Source organism: Rhamphochromis sp. 'chilingali' (genome assembly GCF_963969265.1).
Source record: "Rhamphochromis sp. 'chilingali' genome assembly, chromosome: 2".
NCBI classification, from domain to species: domain Eukaryota; kingdom Metazoa; phylum Chordata; class Actinopteri; order Cichliformes; family Cichlidae; genus Rhamphochromis; species Rhamphochromis sp. 'chilingali'.
Genome location: NC_137930.1, coordinates 8,914,882 through 8,941,837, shown reverse-complemented (window position 1 = coordinate 8,941,837; position 26,956 = coordinate 8,914,882). Strand labels below are relative to the sequence as shown.

At 41.3% G+C, this 26,956-nt stretch overlaps 2 protein-coding genes across 2 annotated transcripts; both read right to left on the bottom strand.

Annotated features, from left to right (window-relative positions):
• sptlc1 (serine palmitoyltransferase, long chain base subunit 1) lies at nt 1-18,011 on the bottom strand. Its single transcript, XM_080876407.1, has 15 exons — nt 17,910-18,011; nt 14,633-14,740; nt 14,464-14,558; nt 12,734-12,827; nt 12,296-12,368; nt 7,516-7,648; nt 5,098-5,227; nt 4,865-4,954; nt 4,498-4,605; nt 3,169-3,264; nt 2,191-2,287; nt 2,049-2,103; nt 1,695-1,812; nt 811-884; nt 1-497 (listed from the first exon to the last, which is right to left on the bottom strand). The coding sequence occupies exons 1-15, from the start codon at nt 17,961-17,963 to the stop codon at nt 401-403; spliced, it is 1,422 nt and encodes a 473-aa protein (XP_080732533.1). The 5' UTR covers nt 17,964-18,011; the 3' UTR covers nt 1-400.
• Nucleotides 18,012-18,795: 784 nt separating this feature from the next.
• Nucleotides 18,796-26,341, bottom strand: LOC308392966 (chondroitin sulfate synthase 3-like). The gene is made up of 3 exons (XM_080876379.1): nt 24,766-26,341; nt 24,091-24,374; nt 18,796-23,011 (listed from the first exon to the last, which is right to left on the bottom strand). Exons 1-3 carry the CDS (start codon nt 25,328-25,330, stop codon nt 21,437-21,439), a joined length of 2,424 nt encoding a protein of 807 aa, XP_080732505.1. The 5' UTR covers nt 25,331-26,341; the 3' UTR covers nt 18,796-21,436.
• Between the last annotated feature and the right edge of the window lie 615 nt (nt 26,342-26,956).

The window sequence follows — 26,956 nt, the reverse complement described above, 5'->3', positions numbered from 1 at the left end:
CAAGGTGTAAAAATCTGTATTTATTTGTTACAAAAGTGGAACAACTGTGCACAGTTCAAGTAGGAGTAGACTGCAGACACAAATCAATCAAAAAGTACAACAGGCTTTTTTGGTCATTAAATAGAAAGGCAACAAGTCATTTGTTTTGTGGAAATCAACTTTAGTTCTAACTGAAAATGTTCTCTAATAGTGTTTGGGGGGCATTTTTACTCAGAGCAGAAAGGCCCACACTAACTTTCAACATGTAGAACATATAACACAATATTAATAAGGAAGAAAATTTATCATTAACATTCATTCATTAGTAGAGATCTCACGAGTCGGTCCGCATCTTGCGGATCAAGCTGTTGTTTTACCCAACCAGTGGTGTAGACTTCTGTTAAAGCTCCAGTGATGTCTGCTAACTTATGAGGAGCGCTGAAGCTGCCTCTCTGATACAAGCCACAGCCTTCTGGATCTCTTCCTCGGTTTGTTCAATGGTGACCACCACTCTGATACTGGAGACACACAGGTGGAGCAGTGAGACACACTGAGACTGTGTAAAGGTAATGTTATTTAAACAAATTATTTCAATCAAATGTTTGAATGCTTCAAACAAAATCACCCTCAAATGAGACTTTAACCCATCAAATAATAAAGCACGTACAACCCCAACGGGTCATGGCAGATGGCTACCCCACGCTAAACCTGGTCCACCGCCAAAAAAGCTATGGACCATTGAGATACAAATGCATTAAAGTACTAAACAATGTTAAACCCCATGACAGAACTAATAATGTGCCAGGTGCATAGAAATGTAGGGTCTTTTACCTGGGAGGTGGAAGAAAGCGCTCCTCTTTTTCCAGACACCGAGCTAGGGTCAGAGCCACGTGTCTTTCCATACACTAAGACAGAAATCATAGAAACTCGATGAGAAACTAAACATATTTTATACAGTATTCCATCACGTGATCGATGGGAACTCGAAAGTGAATTATAAGAATGTTTTGGGCATAAGACAATACAGATACTAAAAACACTGTGTACTACTGATCAAATGATGAAAGCACTATGCAGTCGCATCCTATTACAATGTAGTCCCAGTCTTAACCATATACCATACTATTCACACAAGTAAATGGTAAATGGACTGATTCTTATATAGCGCTTTTTTACTCTCCCGGAGTACTCAAAGCGCTCTATACAACGTGCCTCATTCACCCATTCACACCCACTCATACAAGCACTTCTAAACACTGTTGGCCTTTAAAAAAACAAAAAAACCAAAACTATATTTGTGAAGTTATGGTACTATCTTGCTGTCATCTAAAATAATGTGCCAATGACATGTCCATACTTTTGCGTTTTGATGGGGACGCCCCTTAATCCCCAATGGGGTTAAGTTTAAGTGTAAGAAGGTAGTTACAGTGAATTGTTTCATTGTTTCTTGTGTATTTGTGCCTTAGTGGCAGGTTTTACAGTGAAAATTGTTTTATTGTTTTCTGCAACAACCTGACTTGTTGTCTGCAAAATGCACACAAGTACAGGGTACTTGGGCCTTATTCGCAGGTCGTGTTATAAAGTGTTACCGGATTTCATCTTGACTTTGACACTCTGTCTGAAGTTATATATGAAATCCCACAGAGGTCTCCAAAAACTTTAAATAACAGTTTCAGTGTGCGTCTGATTGAATCATCTGGTACTGTTAGACTTACATAATCGACAACTGAACGGAGCTGCTTCATGTCAGATTCCCTGGAACCAGAACTTCTCTCTAGCTCCAAGTGAAGAGCTGGGGCCACTGGAACTCCAGCTAACTTTAGACCTGGTGTTCTGTTTCACATAGAAAATAAAGCAAACATATACCAAAACACAATTTATTATGGACACTGTAAAGGAAGACAAAGCCAGAGCATAATTTGAATGTAAGCCTATGTGTTTCCTCTATGTGTGAAAGGCTGTAGTGTCTGGGGATGCAAATAATGATGCTGAATCAGAAACCTGATGTGGAGGGACACCTCCCCCACCTACAGAAGGAAAAAAAGAAATCATCATAAACACAAACATACCCTTGTAAAGCGTTGTAGACATGTTTGCACTTTTCTCTGAGGACTCGAAAAACATCTGCAAAACAGAAGAAATTCTTTTTACAAAAATTCTAATGATAATGTATTTTTCCGGAGCTGGAGTGGATGAGAACAGATTGTGTACCTGGGTCCTCCTCCATGATGTTGAGAGCCTCGATAGCAGCAGCAGCCAGCATGGGAGGCAGAGAGGCAGAGAAACAGTAGCCTTGACCTGAGAGACGCTACAAAATACATTAAAAAAAAAAAAAAAAAAAGTTTTACTAAATCATATCTTCATGATTAACGTGCTAAAATTGATCACCTTAAAAATACCTATCGATTAATGGAATAACAAACCAGCAGTTCTGGCCCATATCAGTATAATTTCAGCTTACGTTTCCCCAGATTCACTTCACTCAGCTAGGTGTAATGACTGAGGTCTGAGTTTACAGTTAGGCCTAGAAACTGTTGGCACCTTATTAAATGTGTCTTTAAACATTTCCCAAAAGATTTGAGAACACATCCACAATGAAAGTAGTTTACTTTTGTTTCATATTAAAATATTATAAATGTTCATATTTTCTATCATAAAATTCGACCAATTGAGATGGAATGAGAGGAGAGACACCATCCTGTTCTCGGTGCTCGCTTCAAAAGCCTGCATCTCTACTTCACCTATTAAGACAGCAAAGCTTCATAATAGAAGAGTTCTGGTGCTTAACCGGCCTTCTTGCAGTCCAGACTTTTCACCAATTAAAAACACTTCGCAAAGTCACAGCAACTGGTCTCCTCAGTTCACAGACATTTGTGGCGCTGCTACACAGTAGGGGTGATGTGGGCCGCGAGTTTGAGACCCCTACTCTATAAAATATGATTAAAATATGGGTCAATGAGATTTGCAAATCATTGCATTCTGTTTTTATTTAAATTGTACTTCAGTATAAAATGTAACTAGGCGTGTAAATAAGTGAAACGTTACAAAAAAAGCAACAGATATATACTAGATATAATGATTTGTCAAGCATTTGATTAATCACTAATCTTGACAACGACATGTAAAAATGCTGGCTGATTATCTGATGATGCATTACAAAACAGACTCCCAACACGGCTGTTACAGTACCTGGTGGTCGATGACAAAGGAGCGGCCGCAGCAGAAACCTCCGATGGAAGCCAGAGCATTTTCCATGTTAGCACTTATCAGGTCAATGTCATCTATCTGCAAGAAACACAGTTTTTTCATTTTGCTAAGATAGATTTAAAATGAAGCAATCAAAGTGCAATTTAATGACAAACTGTCATATTTGTTTTAAAAAGTTAAATAAAAACAGATTTTCTTCATTTTTGTCACTACAAATTTCACTTTAAGTATTCTACACATTTTATTTTTGCATCATTGTGAAATAAAACTATACACCACTCAAAACTGTCACTAGCTGTCTTTTGCAATGTGAAGTTTATTATTAGTCCCTCTGCAAAATACAACAAAATAAAAGTTTTTGTTATATTTTAACAAGTCAATTCTGAGCAACTGATGCATCTATTGATCTGTCGTGATTCACTCCCTTTTCTTACCACTAAAATGAAAGTTTGAGACTTTTATCTTTAATAGCTTTTGAGACATTCGTGTTCAAACATTGCCTCAGATTTCAATGTGGGAGGAAACTGCCTGAAAGTAGGCTGACAGAACATTTTTCAAAACTGCTCTGTCAACCGCACACACACACACACGCACGCACACGCACACCAGATACTTGGACCACAACATTTTTATGGCAATCAGAAAATGGTTGAGCAGAAGGCCCACATTAGATTCACTAATCTAAATGAAGCAGGCTATCATTAGACCTAGACAAACATCTACAGGCCTACTAAAGAAAGTTCAGAAGCTTTAAGTGTGGCTGTAACCGACTGGTACACCACGGTACGCCAAAGTGCTAGAAGACAGCTAAAATGGATGGCTGCATAACGTTTCCCTTTGCAAGCAAAACCCCTTCATAACATACAGCCAAGTCAAGAATACTGGCGAAGAAGAGGTCCACATAAATGAGGAGACACACATTTCTTTCCTTTCTTTTTTTCGTTAGTGCAAATCACTAGTCTGCTAACCAAAGATTCAGATATTGCCATTAACAAAAATTAGTCCGAAAGGATTGTGCATTTGTGCAAGCTCAATGTAATGGTAAATCTTACAAAGCTTTACAACAAATAAAATTCAGCATTTGATCGTGTCCATAGATTCCAGACGTTACATAGCCATTGTCTGCAAAGAAACCTTCTATTTTATTTATATTTCAATCACTTTTATTTATTTGATTGCATCAGCTGACCTAGACTAGTTTGACTATGGTAAAGCTACCAAGAGAGAAAGATAATAACACATTTTGAATCAGCTGTTAAACTGTTTACTGCCAGTATTAAGTATTTTTGCATTTCAAGCTAAACTACTCACATTGACCCCAAAGTGTTCTGTGACTCCTCGGCCATGGTCTCCCAAAACACCAAATGACATGCTCTCCTCAAGAAAGATCCGCACCTTGTATTTGTACTTGAGTTTTACCTGGAAGTTAGAAAAACATAAAAAACAAAACATAAAGTCAATAAATGGCAAAAGTATCTATGTGTACACTATCTGGTATAATCAAGAAATCAAGCGAGTGGTGAATGATTTAGTCTACTGTAGTAGACGGACATCAGCTCAACTACAGAAGGTGAACGATGTTAAGCCATAATATTTGCCTGTGCTTTGGTGGGGTTTTTTAACTTTTTTCTGCAAAACAAGCAAAATTAAATTGGAAACAAAATTGTTTTCCATTTACCAGTTCAGGCAGAGGACAGATATCTGCAGTGTTGATGTAGAGCCCCTCCACTACAATGAACTTCCGGGTCACTCGAGCTTTGCGAGGATTCTGCAAGAGAAACATTCTTATTTGGAGATTTTTTAAAAAACCCAATGAAAATAGCGAGAATGTAGAAGCATTTAACATCCTGTACCACCTGTAACACCATTACAGCACATTTGTGACACTTGAGTTTCTCAAACGGTCCTAACCTTCAGGTCCTCTAGCTCCTGCTCCTTAAGCAACCTCTCCAAGTCCTCCATGTCATTGTGTTTGAAGTACTTGATTAAGCTGCGGGATGCCTGAAGACCTTTTTGTATAGCGAAACAGGCTGCTTCATCTCTGAAAGGAAACAAAAGAGAAAACATTAAACTATGGAACCAAAATATCCCACACTTGGAGTCAGTCAGACTTACACATGGTAGGTAAATCAGTCTGTGCAAACAAAATCTGACTGACAATCACTTCATCCAGTCCATCAACATGTCTATGAAACCCCACCCCTACAAGACTCCTCAAACAATTCTTAACAGTAATTACTGCCTTTCAGTATTATCAGTTTATTTTTAATAACAGGTTACATATTACAGGCTTTTAATGTGGTTAAACCATTACTTAAAAAGCTCTTACATAATCCAGCTTTATTCAAATATAGATCAATTTCACAGACCAAAACCTTAACCTTAAGCTTAATAATCGTCTTATGGCCTCTGGCAGTGGCCTGAAAACGGCTTGTCCTGTTACACCTCAGTGCCGCATTCAACCGTTGATCACAACAGTTTACAGAGACTAGAATACACTGTTAGCTATAAAGGCAAAACACTGTGCTGTTGTCTGACAGATTAAAATTTGTACATTTAAAGAAGAAGTCTCCTTCACATACAGAAGTTAGTCTTGGAGTTCTACAGAAAACTTTATGTTAGACATGCTTTTCTTAGGCAATTTATTTAAAAAACAATTTACACATTTCTGTTGCTGTACAGATGATACCCAGTTATTATCATCTAAAATGTTATCCAAAAGTTTTGAGCAGCCCATGATTTGAATGATTTGACTTTTTTTTAAAAATTATTTTGTTTGATCATATTAGTTCCTCAAAAAGCCCACCCTCGGCCTGGTGGTAATTATTCATTTTTTCATCTAAAAACACTCCTCTTTTATTGATTGACCTGTTACATGTAGCTCTGGCTCATGTTTACGTGTAACTACCGTAATTGTCGGGCTATAAGCCGCTACTTTTTGCACAAGCTTTGAACCCTGCGGCTTTTAGTCAGGTGCGGCTTTTCTATGGATTGTCCATGATTTTTGTCATATCGTAAGACGATTTGTTTTGTTTGTTCCGCTGTTGTACGGCACTACGTTGCCTGGCGGAAGGGCATGTGATCAGACACACAGTATCTGGGTTCAAGAGTGGTATGTTGGTCACGTGTCCGTCCGCCAGGCAACATAGTGCCGTACAAGTAGCGCGAAAAACAAACTTCAAATTAACGCTACGCGTTCAGCAGGAGGCGTGGATGACGAGCGGCGATAAACTTGCGAAAAGCAAGTTATGCTCAACTCCACCGGTGAAATCTGACAGCGTGGAAAAGTGTGAAAACATCCACGATCACCAACGGATTTCGAAGGGCTGGACTGCTGCATGATGGAGAGGAGGACACCACCACGGCCCTTCTGAGGGTGTTCGACTCTGACACTGACAACGAGGATTTCTTTGGTTTTGTAAGTGACAACGAAGGAGAGAAGCTGAGAGTGGATGACGTAGCCATCCTGAGCCTGTTCGTATCCGACACTGGAGAAGAGGACTTTGGTGGTTTTAGTGCGCAGGAAGATGGTGGTGAATGACTGACTTTTCTTCTTGTTAAAGCTGTGTCACTGCACCTGAGCCTAAAAGGTAGTCCGAATCTATTTTTCTGGTGTGCTGCAGGTTATTGTTATGTAATACATTTGTTACTCATTTATGAAGCACAGTACATGTTTCGTACTTGTAATTACCGCTACTTGTACATATACCTAAAAAGTTGTGCAAATATGTACCCATAACTTGTTTTTTCAAAATATTAATAAAAGGGGTGTGTCTCCAAACAGCCATCTCTTTCCTGACAATTCCCTTTGTGCATATTCTCTTACATATGATAAGTCAACATTGAAACACCTGCGGCTTTTGGTCAGGTGCGGCTAATGTATGTACAAAACAGGATTTTCCCCTGATTTTAGCTTGTGCGGCTAATATTCAGGTGCGCTTTGTAGTCCGGGAAATACGGTAGTTTCTGTGGATGGTATTACACTGACCTCCAGTAACACTTTGAGGAGTCTTAGGGGTGTTTTCTTGTCTAGGATGTGTTCTTCCATATTCACATTAAACTAGTATGTAGGAGACTGCTCTAACACCTCTATTTAAAGCTTTCATTTGAATCACAATGTCACAGTAAGGGTACTAATACGGACTAGAAAGACACCTTAGACATGTTTCCTATTTTAGTTTCTTTTTGAGTCCCTGTTAAATCCAGAACTTAAAATCTCTGTCCTCACAAAGGCCACATAAAATAAACAAAACTAAAGCTAACTGAAGATTGGTTTAATTGAGTGAGGGGTGTTATATTGGTATACATATTATGAGAAACAACACTCACACAAAGATGATGTCACCCCTCTTGGAGTAGGCAGGTATTGCACTAGCAATAGTCGCAAAGCCATATGAATAAAGAATGGCCTCTTCAGTTTTCATGAATTTGGAGAGACGGCTTTCCAGCTCCAGGTGAACATCTGGGGGCAAGGAAACATAACATTAGTTACTAATTGGTTACATTTTTTAGATGTCACTTACCATTACCTTTAGTATTTCTGAGTTTTTAGTGGATGTGGTTTAATCAGAGGTGAAAAACTACTGCACTTTGAAAGAAAGACTGTCAAGACACCAAACAACAGTATGATTTTAAATATTTGTGCTTGACTGAGAAAAGTCTCAGTTCATCACTTAGCATTAGATACATTCACTTGCTTATCCCTTGACAGCTTAACAAGGCTCATTAAAAAATACTATAAGGCTGTCTATCCCATTTATCATGGCAGAAAGACTTAAGGATAATGACAAAATTATAATACCAAGAGAAAATCTGAGAAACTGGAAAACTCCAGTGAACTTAATAAGATATAGTTGGATATATAGTTGCGCGAGTGACTCAAACTATGGTTTGAGTGAATGTTTCTTGGTGTGTGAAAGAAGTTGCTGCGGTGATGGAAAGTAAATGTCCATACTAAGGTAGAATGAGTATGACTATTGGTATTTGCTTTACTACTGTGGTTTCACTAATTCATTTGAATTAACTTGTTGCATGATCTGATGATTGAGTCATTAGGTCTTTTTCCAAAATTATCCTCCTTGTATTATCCCTAGACGGCTGGAATTTCGATTGCAAATCAACAGCTAACATATAAATGCTTAAGCTAACATAACGTAACTAATGTCATGCCCCGTAGTAATTAGGCTACTCAGAAGCCATCCTAATATTTCGGTCTTTGTCGTTTCAAAAAAATATAATGTTAAAATCTCAAATAAATAGTCTGACACCCCCCTTCTTGAATCGCTACCTTATCGTGGTGGAGGGGTTTGTGTGTCCCAGGGATCCCAGGGGCTATGTTGTCTGGGGGCTTTTGCCCCCTGGTAGGGTCTCCCATGGCAAACTGGCCCTGGGTGAGGGACCAGACAAAGAGCGATTCATAAGACCCTTATGAAAAGGACACCGAGGGAACAGTTTACCCTGCCCGGGATAGGGTTTACCCTGTTTACCCTGCCCCGCCCTGGAGCCAGGCCCGGGGAGGGTGCCCGAGGGCGAGCGTCTGGTGGCCGGGCCTTAGTCCATGGGGCCCGGCCGGGTACAGCCCGAAGAGGAGACATGGGCCCATCCTCCCGCAGGCCCACCACCCGCAGGAGGCGCCATAGGGGTCGGGTGCATTGTGTGCCAGGTGGCGGCCAGGAGCGGAGGCCCTGGCGGACTGACCCCCGGCTGCCAAGACTGGCAATAGGGACATGGAATGTCACCTCTCTGGTGGGGAAGGAGCCTGAGTTAGTGCGTGAGGTTGAGAGGTACCGGCTAGATATAGTCGGGCTCACCTCTACGCATGGCTTGGGCTCTGGAACCAGTCTCCTGGAGAGGGGCTGGACTCTGTCTCAGTCTGGAGTTGCCCCTGGTGAGAGGCGGCGGGCTGGGGTGGGTATTCTAATATCCCCTCGGCTTGCTGCCGGTACGTTGGGGTTTTTCCCGGTGGACGAGAGGGTTTGTTCCCTGCGCCTTAGGGTCGGGGAACGGGTCCTGACTGTCATCTGCGCTTATGCGCCGAGTGGCAGTTCAGAGTACCCAGCCTTCTTAGAGTCCCTGGGGGGGGGGGGGGGGGGGGGGGGGGGGTGCTGGAGGGTGCTCCACCTGGAGACTCTGTTGTCCTGCTGGGAGACTTCAATGCTCACGTGGGTAACAACAGCGAGACCTGGAGGGGCGTGATTGGGAGGAACAGCCTCCCTGATCTGAACCCGAGCGGTGCTTTGTTATTGGACTTCTGTGCTAATCACAGTTTGGCCATAACGAACACCCTGTTCGAACATAAGAGTGTCCATAAGTGCACGTGGCACCATGACGCTCTAGGCCGTAGGTCGATGATCGATTTTGTAATCGTATCAGCAGACCTGCGACCATATGTTCTGGACACTCGGGTAAAGAGAGGGGCTGAGCTGTCAACTGATCACCACCTGGTGGTGAGTTGGATCAGGTGGCGGGGGAGGACGCTGGACAGACCTGGTGCACCTAAACGCGTAGTGAGGGTGTGCTGGGAACGTCTAGCAGAGGCCCCAGTCCGCGAGATCTTCAACGCACACCTCCGGCAGAGCTTCAACAGCATTCCGAGGGAGACTGGGGACATTGAGTCCGAATGGACCATGTTCAGCGTCTCCATTGCCGAAGCTGCTGCACTGAGCTGCGGCTGCAAGGTGGTTGGTGCCTGCCGTGGTGGTAATCCCCGAACCAAATGGTGGACACCAGAGGTGAAGGGAGCCACCAGGCTGAAGAAGGAGTCCTATCGGGCTTGGTTAGCCTGTGGGACTCCGGAGGCAGCCGACAGGTATCGACAGGCCAAGCGGAATGCGGCTCGGGCAGTGGCTGAAGCAAAAACTCGGGTGTGGGAGGAGTTCGGAGAGGCCATGGAAAAAGACTTTCGGACTGCCTCGAAGAGATTCTGGCAAACCGTCAGACGTCTCAGGAGGGGAAAGCGGTGCTATACCTGCACTGTGTATAGTGCTGGCGGAGCGCTGCTGACGTCGACTGAGAAAATTGTCAGGCGGTGGAAGGAATACTTCGAGGACCTCCTTAATCCCACTGACACGTCTTCCGAGGAGGAAGCAGAGTCTGGGGATGAGGGGAATGACCCGCCAATTTCCGGGGGCGAGGTCACTGAGGCAGTTAAACAACTCCTTGGTGGCAGAGCCCCTGGTGTTGATGAGGTCCGCCCCGAGTTCCTGAAGGCTCTGGACGTTGTAGGGCTGTCCTGGTTGACACGCCTCTGCAATGTTGCGTGGAGATCAGGGGCAGTACCTGTGGACTGGCAGACCGGGGTGGTGGTCCCCATCTTTAAGAAGGGGGACCGGAGGGTGTGTTCCAACTACAGGGGGATCACACTCCTCAGCCTCCCTGGGAAAGTCTATGCCAGGGTGCTGGAAAGGAGAGTTCGTCCGTTAGTCGAACCTCGGATACAGGAGGAACAATGCGGTTTTCGTCCTGGTCGCGGAACACTGGACCAGCTCTTTATCCTCTCCAGGATACTTGAGGGTGCATGGGAGTTTGCCCAACCAGTCTACATGTGTTTTGTGGACTTGGAGAAGGCATTCGACCGTGTCCCTCGGGGTGTCCTGTGGGAGGTGTTGCGGGAATATGGGGTGTCTGGCCCATTCGATCCCTATACAACCGTTGCAAGAGCTTGGTTCGCATTGCCGGCAATAAGTCGGACTCGTTCCCGGTGGGTGATGGGCTCCGCCAGGGCTGCCCTTTGTCTCCGGTTCTGTTCATAATTTTTATGGACAGAATTTCTAGGCGCAGCCAAGTGGCGGAGGGCTTTCGCTTTGGTGGCCTCAGAATCTCATCTCTGATTTTTGCAGATGATGTGGTTCTGTTGGCTTCATCGGGTGAGGGCCTCCAGCTCGCACTGGAACGGTTCGCAGCCGAGTGTGAAGCAGCGGGAATGAGGATCAGCACCTCCAAATCTGAGGCCATGGTTCTCAGCCGGAAAAGGGTGGAGTGCCCACTCCGGGTCGGGGATGAGTTCCTGCCCCAAGTGGAGGAGTTCAAGTATCTCGGGGTCTTGTTCGCGAGTGATGGGAGAAGGGAGCCGGAGATCAACAGACGGATTGGGGCTGCAGCTGCAGTAATGCGGACGCTGCACCGGTCCGTCGTGGTGAAGAGGGAGCTGAGTGTAAAAGCGAAGCTCTCAATTTACCGGTCGATCTACGTCCCTACCCTCACCTATGGCCACGAGCTGTGGGTAGTGACCGAAAGAACGAGATCGCGGATACAAGCGGCAGAAATGAGCTTCCTCCGAAGGGTGGCTGGCCTCTCCCCTAGAGATAGGGTGAGAAGTTTGGCCATCCGGGAGGGGCTCAGAGTAGAGCAGCTGCTGCTCCACATCGAAAGGAGCCAGCTGAGGTGGTTCGGGCATCTGACAAGGATGCCCCCTGGGCGCCTCCTGGGTGAGGTGTTCCAGGCATGTCCCACCGGGAGGAGGCCCCGGGGCAGACCCAGGACACGCTGGAGAGATAATATCTCTCGGCTGGCCTGGGAACGCCTTGGTATTCCCCCGGATAAGCTGGAGGAGGTGGCTGGGGAGAGGGAGGTCTGGGCCTCTTTGCTTAGGCTGCTGCCCCCGCGACCCGGCCCCGGATAAAGCGGATGAAGATGGATGGATAGTCTGACACCAATATGTCACAGATTTAAAAACGATCTTCAGTTTTCGTGTTTGCAACATCTTCTGAAAACCTGACCTCTGACTTTAAGGTCAATCCAATCTAAGACTTCTAAGAAATGGTGTCAATTTAAAAATCCTTACAAAAGCGGGTGGCCATGCCGCTCAGTCGTTTAAGGCTGAGCTATAACTGCAGAAAATAAGTTGTCCTATAGTTAACCCTTGAGGTAAGCCAAATTTCTGTATAAATGGGTTTGATTTCTCTGACAACACATCGTTTTATGTCAGCAAGATATTCATTCAAACCAAGAAAAGAATAAATTAAGGGTATATTTAGGAAATAATTAGATTATCAAAGAGTTTAATTACTTTTCTTACAAGTGTAGCTTAACATCAAATGGTGGAATGTTAATAGAAGATAAAAGTACCCCATCAGCCTTTTACAGCTGAGGGGTGAAAAGCTAAACTCACCAAAGGTCCCATAGAAGCCTCTTGGACCACAAGTGCCCACACCATATTTCTTCAGTGATGCCAAAGCCTTTTGCTGTAATGAAAAATTAGCTTATAATTCTAAAATTAGAACAAATTCAAGTTTTAATAAAACTCATTGACTGAGGCATACTGTCAATGTCACACTGTGTTTGTGCATAATTCAAAGAATTATTTTTGCTAGCAATAATACAACTTAATAGTTGCTTCTGATAAAAACTGCACTGCCCACTGGGCAAGTCATTCACTGGGCGACCTAGCTGTGTGTGTGGCTGTTTTAAATGAGGGGTTTTCCCTTCAGAACATAAATGTTGCCTAGATAAAGATTTAGCTATAACAGTAAATGGATAATTTAGCACATTAGAGGAAGAACATATCGTACTGAAATTACAAGGTTGCCTTTCAATAATAAATACCGACCTTAACCCGCTCATTATCAAGGAGACCCAGGAAGTTGAACGATGCAAAGTTTATGCAGTCTTTTCCATTGATTGTGATTTTGTGGCTGGGAGGTCTGTAACAGAAATTTTGCATTTGAATCTTTATTTTATCATCTTACATACTCAAGGCACAAATCAGATATTTACAAAAATCGGATATTTTCATTTTCATCCAAGCTGTCAAGATGTAATTTAAGCTCGGATTGATTTTTTTTTTTCCCTTTTACTTTTTCTCGAGTATATGAAAAACATTATCATTTAGTTTGAGATCAAGTAAGTGACTCAGTCATTTACAAGTATTCAATTTTTGCCTGAATAAACCCTTGGCCTGCTTTTGTGAAGGTCATTTAGCTGAATCTCAAATGCTACACCCTTCGTATTATCCTGCTACTATCAGCAGTCACACAGCAGTTTTAGATATTATATAGCAAAGACTAACCCGGGCTTCCTGTTCTCGAGCGTAAGCAGTGGTTTACACTTTGTTTTAAATCTTCATTCATTATAGTGACTTTTGATTATAGACATTGGCAAAGATATGATCTCTACATCGAGTATACTATTTGAATAGATAGTGTCATGTTTTTTCTTAACCAAGTAAAGACTTCTCCAATGATGCTCTTCATCTTCTGTGGTCTTTTAGACATTTCCGTCTGTCTGAGCTTGACCAGTTAACTCCTTGTTTGTATGAATGTGCTAAATAACTGATTTGGCCACTTTAAATTTTTGGATATCTACCTGATAGATTTATTTGGGGTTTTCAGCTTAGGCATCTCTTGATACAACTGCCTATTACTTACAGTTGTTCCTTACTTCCCTGCCTGTTTTTATTGTCTTTTTGATATAGCCCTGTTAAAATCTTGTACCATTTCTGATGGGTATGTTTAGCAACTTAATTTTAGCCTCTTACACTTGCATAAGCTTTGGACTGCATATTCAAAGCACCTATGATCACCATGTGTGGAAAGGCAAAAAGATAAAAACTATCTTTGTCCAACTGCTTGTGGACTTGCCTAGCAGATTACCCATAATTATATTAAAGAACTTTATTTTTCTTAAGAGTATCAATGAAAAATCTTTAAAAGTAATTAGGGAGAGATGTTTCTCAAGATCCCAGAGCAACTGCCAAGACACTACTGAATCACTTAGCCAAGTCAAAAATTGTAGTCTTAAAAAAGGCAATCACTTGAACCCTGAACATAAATGGACTGTAGATCAAGAAAACCCCTGCTTCTGCAGAAGAAACATCTTCAAGCTAGACTGACACATGCTAGAGATAACCTGGAGAAAGGTTAATCACACTGGAAGTACATCCTCTGGTCAGATGACTAAGGTCTTTTCCAGAAGACCATAAAAGAGTTTGAGAGATCTGCCAAAAACAATGGGATGGGATTGCTTAGTAGATAAGTGCAGGACTGCTTGAAAACAAATGAAACTGTCACTAGGCTGTCATCCAGCTAAAAAGAAAAAAAATTAACTACCGGTATTAGCATTTTGGGTGGGATAATTCTGTTGGCAAATTAATGTAAGCATGCAAACTAAAACTAGTATATTTGGAAAAGTCATGCTAATCCTGGTTCAGAGGAAAAAAACGAATAATATTATTTTCACAGGGGGGCTAATATTTCTTTCGTCATCTGACTCTTATAGACATTTTGATTTAGTGAATACTTAAAACCTGTAAATAAAGCAGTGAGGTAACAGAGTGTTTACCCTGTGACAACATCATAGTTGAGGGTGGGATAGTCTTTGGAAACGGGAGGAACTAGCGCCTCTGGCTGCCATTCCTCAATCAGTTCCTCCTTTTCCTGTAATGTAGAATCATGTGAGAAGAGTTTGGTAACAAAAAATAATACTGTTTGATTTTCACCGCACGGTTTACCTTCTCTGTCAGTTTATACGTCTCATGAAGTTTGTAGGTCTTAGAGAATAGAAGCCTAATTATCCACAATATGAGGATTCCCTCCAAAATAAGGTGGTAAGCAGGAGCCTGAGGGGGGGAAAAAAAAATACTTGTTTTTGAAACATGCTCCAAAAAATGCATTTTTACACAGGAAAGAATTAAAATAAGTGGAAACATTTCAGAAACATTGCAAACGCCTGAATGAAATTTAAATGCAACATAAACAACTAAGCTGTAGAGAACTTAATACATCCATCAGATAGCTGTATAAAATCCCACCTCTAAATCTTTGAATTCCTGTTTTCAGTCGCATTGCCACAAGTGTACAAAAAGCAAGTGCCTAGCCAAGAAATGGGCCTTTTCAAACATTTACAAAAGAATGGGTTGCTCTAACGAGATTACTGAATTTGAGCATGGTACTGTAATATGATGTAGCAATTAAGTTTGTGAAATTTCTTGCCTCTGAGATATTCCATAACTAATTGTAATCGGTATTAGTGCAGAGTAGTAATGTTTATAATTCAAAGAAATTTAGCTGCGACGCTGCAGACCATGTGAAGTTCTAGAGCGGTAGTGCTAAGTGCTAAGGCACACCACTTGTAAAAGTTGAGCATTCCAAACCTCCTCTTAGCACATGAACTGTGCATCAGGAACTTCATGGCATTTATTTCCACAGCCAAGCATCTCTTATAAATGTAGTTGGCCCAATACTTTTTGATGTAGTAAAAGAGGACTTGTAAGGGGTAAGTGTAACAGAGTAGGATGCTGACCAGGAGGATGAGGAAGAAGAGGAAGAACTGAAATGGCAGTAAAAACAAGTTCAGCACTGTTGAACACTCATGTCTTCAACCCAATCATGCTGGCTGCACCACCATGTGCAAGGTTACAAAAATTAAGAGGAACACAATCAGCTAAAACAACAGTGAGGTCCAAAGCATACTGCTGCATTTTTACTAGGGTTTCAACAAATAAAATAACTCAATTATAAAAAATCCTCAACACAAATGTTTTGCTCCGATGCTTCGTTTAATACATGGCACTGTAGTGTGCAGTTGTTACCATGTAAACGCGAGCTTTTCACCCATGTTTGTGACTAAAAATAGACTTGCAATAGGAACATATCTAAGAACAAGCATATGAATACGTAGTATGAAGACATTAAGCCTACGCAGCCCCCAATTTTTCAACACAAAGACTTATAACACAACAGCAGCAGTGATAAAGTCAGGAAGAGTGAAATAAAACGTTTTTCTAGTGTTCAAAACAGCAGTGCTGCTCTTGTAATTGCCATTGAAACCTTTACTGGGAAAGGGTAGTGGTCCTTAATGAAAGCACCTGATCAACAAACTCTGACATGAAGAAAAGTGAAATTTCTAGCTTCTCCATCCACCACTGTTTGCTTTATACAGCGAGAAGCTACAGTAAAGCTGCAGAAATTATATTAAAATATGCAGATGAACTGTTAACTTAGTCTGACACATGTTTAAATTAGGCAGCCTGTTGAAGGCTGATGGCAGCCGTCCCACTTTCTATCGCAGTGACAACTGCAGCAAGCAGGGGGAGTCAGTTGACAGTTAACAGCTGAAATGTCCTATGTCCAAAATTAATGTCTTATGTTGGACACTGAATTATTATTAACATTCTTTATTAACCTCATACACCATCATAACAGAAAATTAAAGATATGAAGATGTGACAAACTGAGGATGAGGATACTTGCATGTCCAAGACAAGTCAACATTTTTCTAACTGCCTAGATTGGGAATAATAATAATAATGATGATGATGATGATGGATTGGATTTATATAGCGCTTTTCAAGGCACCCAAAGCGCTTTACAATGCCACTATTCAGTCACTCTCACATTCATACACTGGTGAAGGCAAACTACAGTTGTAGCTACAGCTGCCCTGGGGCAGACTGACAGAAGCGAGGCTGCCATATCGCGCCATCGGCCCCTCTGGCCAACACCAGTAGGCGGTAGGGTAAAGTGTCTTGCCCAAGGACACAACGACCAGGACAGAGAGCCCAGGGATCGAACCAGCGACCTTCCAGTTACAGATACACTTCCCAACCCCCTGAGCCATGGACGCCTTAAATCTAGAGCCTAACTGAAAGAGGCAACAATTCACAAATACAGCCAATTTAAAATCAACAATTAATGTAGCTTGCATGAATGGACTGATTCTTATATAGTGCTTTTCTACTCTCTCTGAGAACTCAAAGTGCTTTATACAACATCCCACACTCACCCATTCACACAAGCACTTTCTTTTATGCTTTAAGTTCTTTCTATCTATAAGCATTCACACACTCAAAGTAACTTGGGGTTAATATTTGCCCAAGGATACTTGGCATGCAAACTGGGGCAACCTTCTGATTAGTAAGTGACCTGCTCTACCTCCTGAACTACAGCCACCCCACAGGACCATGCAAACTTCCACAGAAAGGCCACAGCTGGCTCTTATTCAAATCCAGAGCCTTCCTCTGAAGTGATAGAACTAACCACTGTTCTACTTGTCATTGCTTAAAAAATGTAACATGGACACTTGTGAATAGTTGAAGAGATCTCAAAGATAAAGTCTGCTCCTACTTCATTCCATCATGACAGTGCCCTACCAAATGACGGAAGAGACGCCCTGTACACACACAAGTAGCCGATCACTCTGATAAGTTTCCCCGATCACTAACCAAAAACGTGAAGGAAGACAGAAATCTACAGTCAGACCACAAGAGTAATTCTAACAATAATAATAACAACAATAATAATATTAATAATAATAAAACAGCCAATCATAGCACTGATAAACAAAAGCTACAACACCTCCAAAAGTTGATTCTGTTCATCTGGACGTAGCGTTTTGTGAACAGAATCAACTTTTGGAGATTTACTTACCTGGATGATTGAGCATGCATCAAGACGTTAAAAAGCTACAACAGTTAGCCTGACATCGTCAGCATAGTTTGAAGCTCTTATCGTAGCAGCTCTATCGTACTATGTGCATTTAGAAACTTAACTCCAGCGCTGTAGCTCACCTAATGTGTAAGCAGTAGCTAGCTACTACATACTTCCTTGATGAGTTACTTCTTCGCTGAACAGCTACGGGCTAAGCCTTTCATCGGGTCGTAACCGAGAACTTTACAGTTAACAACCTGGGACAAATTTTACAGCACCAACGTATAGCCAAGCATAAGAAAAATCGAGTAAACGTCAGGGAATAATTCGGCCCAACAACTGAGGAAAAGAAACACTTACCTCATAAAACGCCTGGACCATTTCCACCAACACCCATTGCTGTCCGGTCGCCATGTTTGACTTCCTAAAACGTCACTCGCAATCACGCCACACCCCTATTACGTCACCCACCACTGCTACTGTCCTTATCTCACGATAATGACTTTATTTTTATATTTCTTAAAAAAAAAATAAAATAAAATAATTAAACCACCCAAGTATAATTGCACAGCTTTTTATTATAATAAAAATAAAAAATAAAAACTCTTACTCTATGCAATACTGTACTAAATGCCACTTTAAATCTTGTACTGCTCTAAAAATTTGCACTGCTGCTCACTCTTGCCACTTTATCTCATGTGCAATCACGTTGTCCGACCCCACCTCAATACATGAATACTGAGGTAAGGTGGTCCATCAATACATTTCTATTTTCTTTTATTTCTTGGAACTGTAATTTTAGTGTTATATTGCATTATAATTTTAACTTGCAGTGCTATATTGTACTATGCTGCTGAGAGACTTGTCTTCTGCTCCTCTAACACATTTCATTGCAATGTTGACCCTGTGCTAACTTGCTTATGACAAATATAGCTGAAAACTGGTGATTGAATGATTAAATTTAATTAAAATGAATAACTACATAAAGCATTAGTGTGATGAATGAATTTAATACTCGAAACTGACTGACTGTACTGAAACAAATTATCAAAGAACAAAAGTAAAATTTAGTAAATGCTGGTTTCTACAAGCAGTGCTTTGGCACAGGATTTGAAAAACAAAAACATTCCAAACAAACTAAATTTGGGTCAAAAACATGGGTCAGATTTGTTTTAGTCCAGACGCAGCAATGACACACAATATTATCTCTGTGATTGATTGTAGATACAAATTCATGCAAAATGGCTCATGGCTAACAAAGTGTCCTTTATTTAGCCCAACAATTTTCTGTGGCAAAATACAAAGAAAACATACAAAGAGAAACTGCAGCATTATCAGAATGCACCATCAGAAGAACATCCCATGCGTGAAAGACGCCAGCGAAAAATAGCTTTATTACAGGTGCTAGAGGTCTGCCTGAACTGACAGGAACAGGGGTGGCTCAAAATATTTATACCAGAAAGTGCTGCATAATCAGTCAACCAATCAAAAGGCTTGGCCAAGAACTCACCAACTTCAAGCTTCAAAAACCAACTGTGTGTGGAGCTGTGACATCTGGTGGAGAGCTTTGTTTTGCCACCAGTGCAGGCAGAGCCTTTTGGGGCACTGTTTTGAGACGGTGCAAAAACTAGCAAGTTAAACTAACTGTTGTAGTGGGCAAAGGAAGGAAATAGAATGACACTCAAATTTCAGTTGGTTCCAGATCACTGTCTTGAAAACTGAAAAGTTGATTTGTTTTTCATTTGTGTGTAATTTCAGCTTTTCTAGAGTCTGTCCTAATGACATTTAACAACAACAAAAATAAAAATAGAACCAATAAAGGATAATCACACATCTTCTATTAAGAATTAAAATCAATCATTTACACTAAGGATAATTACAATAAAAATGGTCAATAAAACAATAAAAAAATTTTCAGAGCCAGTAAATTAACAGCATTCAAACTTTGCAGTTCCACATGAACATCATTAAATCAACGTGAAATAATTAAAAATTGAATTTTCAACCAACCCTGTACTAGATTTACCTCAAATGTCTAAATGATTTTAAAGGTCACCCAATCATTGCTTAATCAGTCAGGGGAGAAAGCCTATATTTAATTCAGAAACAGGACTTCAGTCTAAAACAAGATTTAGACATTTGCTTATATTTTACAATCAAATCTCATTTTTATAATCAATACTACTGCTTATATCAGCTCTAGAGTTACAGAGAGCTGTAAACTTTATGCTGAAATTGATCTTAAACTGTACAAAAGTTAAAATGTCTGTTTTAAAATGCAAAAACTGGTTAGTATAGTACTTTAATTCTTCAAATTAATAAAACAATACCTCACCATCTGGCTGCATGGCAAACTTAAAGTGCATTATAACACATAATTATCTAAGCTTATAAATGCTGTGTCTGAAATCGTAAGATGTTTTTGATTTGTTTTGCAGAAAAAAAAATCTTTTGTGCATGAATAAGAAAGTATTGTGAAAGTGGTTATCCTGCCTTTAACTGAGTATTTTATTTATTGGTAGGTAGTGCATTCCACTTTCAAGCCTTTAGATGCAGCGTGTCACTTTACCTTTGGTTTAATCACAGAAATGATTATTTATTTATTTATAATGTAAAAATATAAGTGTGATGGAGGTTCAGGGGGTAGTGCCAGGGAGGCTGGAGTTGGAGGTGGCAACAACTGGGAAGCTGCTGGGGCAGCAAAGTGAAAGGCACAGTTGTACATAAATGCACACAACGTGCAACGCTGAGTGTCTCGGGTCCTTTTGGTGTTTACAATAATTTTTTTTAATTTATAAAGCTATAATATCATTTTTCATTGGTATTTGATTTAAGCTGTGCCTACATTTATTGTATGCATCCTGGGTAACTGAGAATGAGGTTCTGTCTTAGTGCATCTTCCTAGGTTTTGATTGAGTAAAATGATGGCAGTGAAGCTGCTGAATTATGATACTCTAAAATTAATGAAAGCAACATTATATTTAGACTTGAGACTGGAAATAAGACAGCTGAGCAGGACTTATTTCTAGAACAGAAGCATACAAGAAATGTGGACAGACAGTAACTACACGGGCTCAGCTTCAGCTTCTGCACGAGCCTATTTCTAAACTGCAGTGGGAGATTAAGGTAGATTAGTTTACCGTAGATCAATACAGCAGTACCAAATCGCTCACCTAAACATACATACAGATTGTTTAGCGCAGCACACCATGCTGCTCAATGAGAACTTATGGACAGAAACAACAAATTATCTAATTCACTGACTCACTGAGTTGTAGGCAGCATAATTGTTGTAGGCGACAATTATGCTACAGACTCAAACTTGTAGCAAAGTAAAATATCACTCTATGAATAACTTCCAGCATTTACAAATCTCACTTACCATATCAATAATTTCTGTTGATTTCATTTTCTGATAGTACTTTTTAATTGCCAAGTATTTTGAATAATGCAACTTGTTCTTTGGGTCATTTAATTAATTCCTCAACTTACCCAGATTAGCAAGTAGTTAATTTATATCCGGGTATAAAAAGGAGACTAGTAGAGAGTGATGCATAACTGTACAAATAACAATCAGCTACATTTAGCTATTACATATAACAAATATTTATTTTTCTCATTTTTTCCAATTTTCCAGCTGGTTTGGAATAAAGTAAAGAAGCAGATAGTTGGCCTTGCTTCTGCACTAAATTGGGTGCAGATCTGTTCTATCTCCTTTTGGTGTCTTCAACATTGGTCTATCTCCTGCTGGTTAAGCTGTGTCTAGTACCATTTCATTGGTTAGAGTACACTCAGTTTTAGAGACATGACTGCCTTGGGCCCCACAGTGCATAGCTATCTGCGTTTAAGCAGAACAGAAAGTAGAGGAGTCCTGGAAAGTTGAAGTCTCAGGATGAAGTTCTGTTATAGCCTACCTCTATGTGTTTCTCAAGCCACATCTCTGCTAACTGCACAGCTGATGCAAATGCACTTGCTCTTGACCCAAGACACATTTTATATTGCTTCTGTTCAAGGCTTGAATTGCAATTGATAGGATGATAAACGTGGACAATTCCTGGTTCTTGACTGCGTAAAACCTTTAAACCAGAATTAATAACCTTGGTGTAGAAGTCTACATCTTCCAACCCCCAGCCTAGGATGGATGTATCAAAACCTCCAGCTTTTAGTAAATCGCTCTTAAAAACACAGGTGGTTCCAAAGCCATAATCACGCCAAAAGCCACTTTTCTTGGTGAGCACAAAGTTGTTTTCACTTGGGGCTTTTTCACCGTACACAATCTTAGGGCTGTATTGGCTAAAGATAACAGGAAAATAGACCTGTCTCCCTTGAATAGCATTATCTCTGCAGCGCTGCAGAGCATCACCACTAAAGATTAGATCAACATCACAGAGGAACAGTAAAGTGTCATTATCAAGCTGTGACGAACCCAGCTCTAGAGCCAGCCCTCGTGAAAAATTTCCTGTCATGGGGATTACAGACATATCAGCTTTAGGATACTTTCTCTTATAGTCCATTATTAAATGAATATGCTTTTTTATATTCTTATTGTTTACATTGTCCACCAAAATGATGCAGAGCTGAACATTTTGTTTAGGTATCAAACACACTTTCTCAAAGTTCTCCATAAACCGAATAAAAGTGCCATAGCGACCAGACAGTGGGACGAGAATGCTGATCTTTTTCTGGCTTTGCTCCCACATTTCTCTTGTTGACTCATAGAACTGGAAAGGTGACAAGAACTTCAGAGAGTTGGATAGGAATGACAGGGATTGGGATTCAGAGTTGATGGCAGCCATAAGTTCTGAAACATTTAGATCTTCAGCTTCACTAAAGAAAGGTCGGCTGAAGGACTGTTGAAGGTAAGCATGCCGCCTCACAGGCAGAGTTATTTTACGTCCCTTGTGTTTTTTGTACAGAAGCAACAAGTCTAAGACGTATTCTGCACCATGTATTGGATCCACCCTGTAGTAGCCATACTGAATCTCTTTAAAGTCAATTACATGGCCACGTGTCTTTGAATTTTCATTAATCATTTCCATGACCTCTAGTATAATATTGTCTTCAAGGGCAGTCCGAAGCAATTTTCCAAGGCTTTGCCTAGCCATCTTGTTTTCAATGGCAGAATAAATATGTTGGCCTGTCAGGAAATCCCACTCAGTGACATCATTTCTCTCACTGGGCACATAGCGCATGTAGGAAGGTGGAGACCCCAGCTGTTGGTCCTCCCACAGTATTTCTGTATCACTAAGATAACTCATATGTAGGCCTTCACGATGGAGTAGGATCGTGCGGTAACGGAGCCTTGAGATCTCACAGCTGAGCATGTAGTTGTGGAGCCGGTACTGGTAGGCAGGACTTTTGTTGGGATGGAGCGTAATGGCATTGTGGATCTTGCGACTGTGAAGTTCTTCAATGAAGCCTTTTTTGTTGTGTTCATAGTTTTCATAGAACAGTTGCTGCATCTACGGAAAGAATTTAAAAGTAATAAGAGTATGGATGTCCAAGCATCAATACACACAACATTGTTGATTAGAGCTGGATGATATATATCATTAGCAATTCAAATTTGTTAAACAACAAGACAATTATTTTTCTTTCACGAAACAAAATACATTCCATGTCCTAATTGCTTGCTGGCCTTGGTAGCTGGGGATTGGTCTGCCAGGGTCTCCGTCCTGGCTGCCATCCAGCACTCATTGCACCTGACGCCTATGGTGCCTCATGCGGGAAGCGGCCTCGGAAGGGGGGCCTATGTCCCTTTTTCAGGCTGGGCCCAGCTGGGCTCCATGGACTAAAGCCGGGCCCTCGGGCACCCTCTTCGGTCCCAATCTCTAGTGTGGGGATCCAGCAACCCTATCCCGGGCAGGATGAACAGTTCCCTCAATCCTCTGCACATAGGGGTTTTTGAATTGCTCTTTGTCTGTTCCCTCAACCAGAACTAATTTGCCATAGGAGACCCTACCAGGGCAACACAGCCCCTGGTATCCCTGGGACACACAAACCACTCCACTACGATAAGGTACCATTTCACAGAGGGACAGTACAGTTGGGTGACCTCCAAGAAAATATCAATTAATATCTGTGATATCTGTGAATATATAGGAAAATACTGACTGGAAGGATCACTCACAGATTTTAGAAGTCTGACAAAAAAGAAATAATCCAATATGCTAAGAACAGGGGTGGATCTACATGGGGGTGTGAGGGGCACACTGCCCCTCTGCTGTAGAGGCCCACCACAACTTTTATGTCTTTAAAATACTTGTAAAAACGAATAGTCTAAACCTACCTACTCAAAAAATGTCTTTGTTTTCTTAGAAGAATGATATAGCAAATAGTTTTAAAGTGTTTTTGTGGATATTTTCTTGACGCCATGTACATATAGGGGATTTTCACATACCCCACTGAAGAAGTGTGTGCCACCCTGCCTACACCTCTGCCCGTCCTTTGCCTCCCCATGTGAAGTTTTCTCGATCTGCCACATGCTAATGACCTGAAACACAATCTCTCACACATACACACACGCAGATTCAAGTCTTACCTCATAAGACCATACACACTGTGTGCCTCCAAAGCGTCGTACACAACGCCCTACTTCCACATCCTCATGGGTGGTGTACATCTCCCTTAGACAGGTACTGATGTGAGGGACCATCCTGCGTAACACCTCTCTACTAAAGATCATCCCAGGACCTCCCATGCAAAAGTTTTCTCCGGGTTCTAGAGCCAGTCGTCCTAATTCTTCAGCTGTGCCCAGCCCTGTCTGGCCAAGGTAATGGGGCTGACTGCTGTTGAGTGACCGCAAGAACAATTCCAGCTTCCCACCTAGCAGAAAGTGAGTTGTAAGAAATAACTGTTCAAAAATGGCAAAATGTATGTATTCTAGACGTGTATGTGTGCATGCCTTTATCTTACTTATCTCTCAAGATAAAGACTCAAAGTATGTAAGCATGTAACCCACTGTTTGTTTGGGTTTTTTTTTTAAAACACTCTTTTTACACTTTGTAGCTGGATGAAAAATATTAACAACTTAGCAAAGTGTACAATCGTAGCTTTGGTTGCCTAAAATGAGACTACATTAATTTATCTCAGTAATTTCAAAGAGATGTTGTTTTCACTAAAGCGACACAATATTGCATAATGCATAGCATGTTCCATTTTTCTGTGACAAATAAACAAACTGCACTGGCATCAAATTCACTCCCAAAATAAGCACCTCTTATATAAACATCATCATCTGCCCGCATGAACCACTCGAATTTATCCAGGTAATGGTCATGGATGTACTTTAGCATCATGAATGATTTCTTCTGTGGTGGATAGGAATCATCAACACCTGCCAGCGAAACCACAGGGAGGGGAGCAGGCACGTGGACGGTCCCAGACCCAGCGCTCGAGAAGAACTCCACCTTCCCGGGTATAGAAGCCGCCCATGTCTCATACGCAGCCCGTGCTCGAGACGTCAGGTATTTTTTGGCTGTCATCACGCCAACATAAATGAAACGCTTTGGTTTGCTTTGGGTTCTGCCTAAATGTGCACTGCTGTTCTTCGTACTGAATAACCTGTTCTCCTCCGGACTGTCCAGATCTTTGACTGACACGGACTTCCCGTGGATGTCAGCACCTATAGCAACGGCGGAGTCACTGTAGTACAAACACATGGCAGATCTTTTCCTTTTACTTTCCAGAACCTGAGGTAAAATGAGCCAAGAGGACGCTGTGAATCCGAGAAAGACGCCGAAGATCACGGTCGTCCACGATCTTCTGGACTTAACAGCCATTTTCGTATCCTACGAAGAGTACAGTTCTGCGGTTAACGGGGACCAAATGTATGATTGCTGACGCTGTAAGGGTGGTGCTAATCTGTGAAGCATGCTATCCCTATGGAGCAGGAAGTTTCCGTTTTAGTAGCATAAGTCACGTAGCGGGGCATTTCCTTCACAACATTAAGAAACATGTTAGCCTGTCCCCAGCCGTCCCATGACGTCTGTACTGAATATTTGTATTTTAGTTTCTTTGGGGGTTAAACGATTTTGTCCTCATCTGGGACCGCTATCTTGTCGTCCGTCAACAAAAACAAATCGACTTCCAGTCGTATTTCCTTTTCAGAATAAAAGCAAATGTCCATAAACTTGCAGCAATAGTTTTCTCGTTTGTTTGTTTTAATAAAAACCAACTGATTAACCACGACATGCAAATTACAACGGTGTATAAAACCTTCGAAAATTAACATTGGTCTAAGGAGTAACAAATATAACAAAATGTCAATACTTTTGTTTTGAAAGTATCCTTTTCTCTAACAACTTTTAAAATGATTGCCAATACAAAATAAAAGCTTTATCACCGTAGACTGACGAATCATACAAATATATATATTTTCTCTGGTATTTGACGTGCATGAGCATTATAAGACCTTACCACGCCACAATTTTATAACCATCTCTTCACAATAAACCCGCAATATTCCAGTTGGTTAGGCTGAAAAATAAACGCATTATCAGCTGTGCTATCGCGCAGTCCGTTTCATTCGTGCGGAACTGGTCGGTTAAATTGAATGGAATGGTCGAGGTGCAGGGATCTGGTCTCATTTCAGCGGATCTGGGCTAAAGCAGATCGGTTAAATGGAAGAGTCGCGTCATCTCCGTTTACTCCAATGGACCTTTTTTCCTTTCTTTCTTTCTTTCTTTTTTTAAACTGCAATTGCGGATTATGGAGCCTCGTAATAGTCCCGGTGTTCCAGGTGGTTCCAACTGGTTTTTATATTAACTGGTTAGATTCGTTTACATATTCCACTCTCAGTGTTTCAGATGTTGGATCCGCAGATTCGTCATTTTTACTGAATGGGCTTCTGTCTGTCAGTGTGTCATGCGGTTTGTCAAGATTCATTCCTTTTAAATTCCGTTTGACATTTTTAAATTAGATCAGTCAGTCTGAGGGCAAACACAAGCTGCTGTAGCTCTGCCCTGAGGAACAAGCTACATTTGCTGATTTTGTGCAGAAGTTTGCCATAACATCACGTTATATAGAGTAGCAGCTGCCCACGTAAAATTTTTACATCACGTTTGCGTGTTTCCTGAGTCAGTCAACTCGAGGTACGAGTCGAAAAAAAAATGTTGGCTCGTTTTTTATGTTATAGAAAGACAGAGGTAGGAGACAGAGCAGAAGACTTTTTGATTTAAAAATAATAATAATAATAATTTCCAGAGGTGGGACCAAGTCATTGTTTTGCAAGTCTCAAGTAAGTCTCAAGTCTTTATCCTCAAGTCTCAAGTCAAGTCTCAAGTAATGTCAGGCAAGTCAGAGTCGAGTCTCAAGTCACTGGTGTAAAAGTCCGAGTCAAGTCACAAGTCTGAAACTTTGAATTTCAAGTCCTTTCGAGTCTTTAAAAAAAAAAAAAAATGAAAAAA

Coding starts and splice junctions, on each gene's coding strand:
- LOC308392966 (XM_080876379.1), bottom strand. CDS start 25,330: ATGGCTGTTAAGTCCAGAAGATCGTGGACGACCGTGATCTTCGGCGTC. Junction 24,375..24,765: donor TGATGATGTTTATATAAGAG/GTGCTTATTTTG, acceptor ACTTTCTGCTAG/GTGGGAAGCTGGAATTGTTC. Junction 23,012..24,090: donor AGTGTGTATGGTCTTATGAG/GTAAGACTTGAA, acceptor TTCTTTCCGTAG/ATGCAGCAACTGTTCTATGA.
- sptlc1 (XM_080876407.1), bottom strand. CDS start 17,963: ATGGCGACCGGACAGCAATGGGTGTTGGTGGAAATGGTCCAGGCGTTT. Junction 3,265..4,497: donor CAGAACACTTTGGGGTCAAT/GTGAGTAGTTTA, acceptor TGTTTCTTGCAG/ATAGATGACATTGACCTGAT. Junction 885..1,694: donor TCCGTTCAGTTGTCGATTAT/GTAAGTCTAACA, acceptor TTTCTGTCTTAG/TGTATGGAAAGACACGTGGC.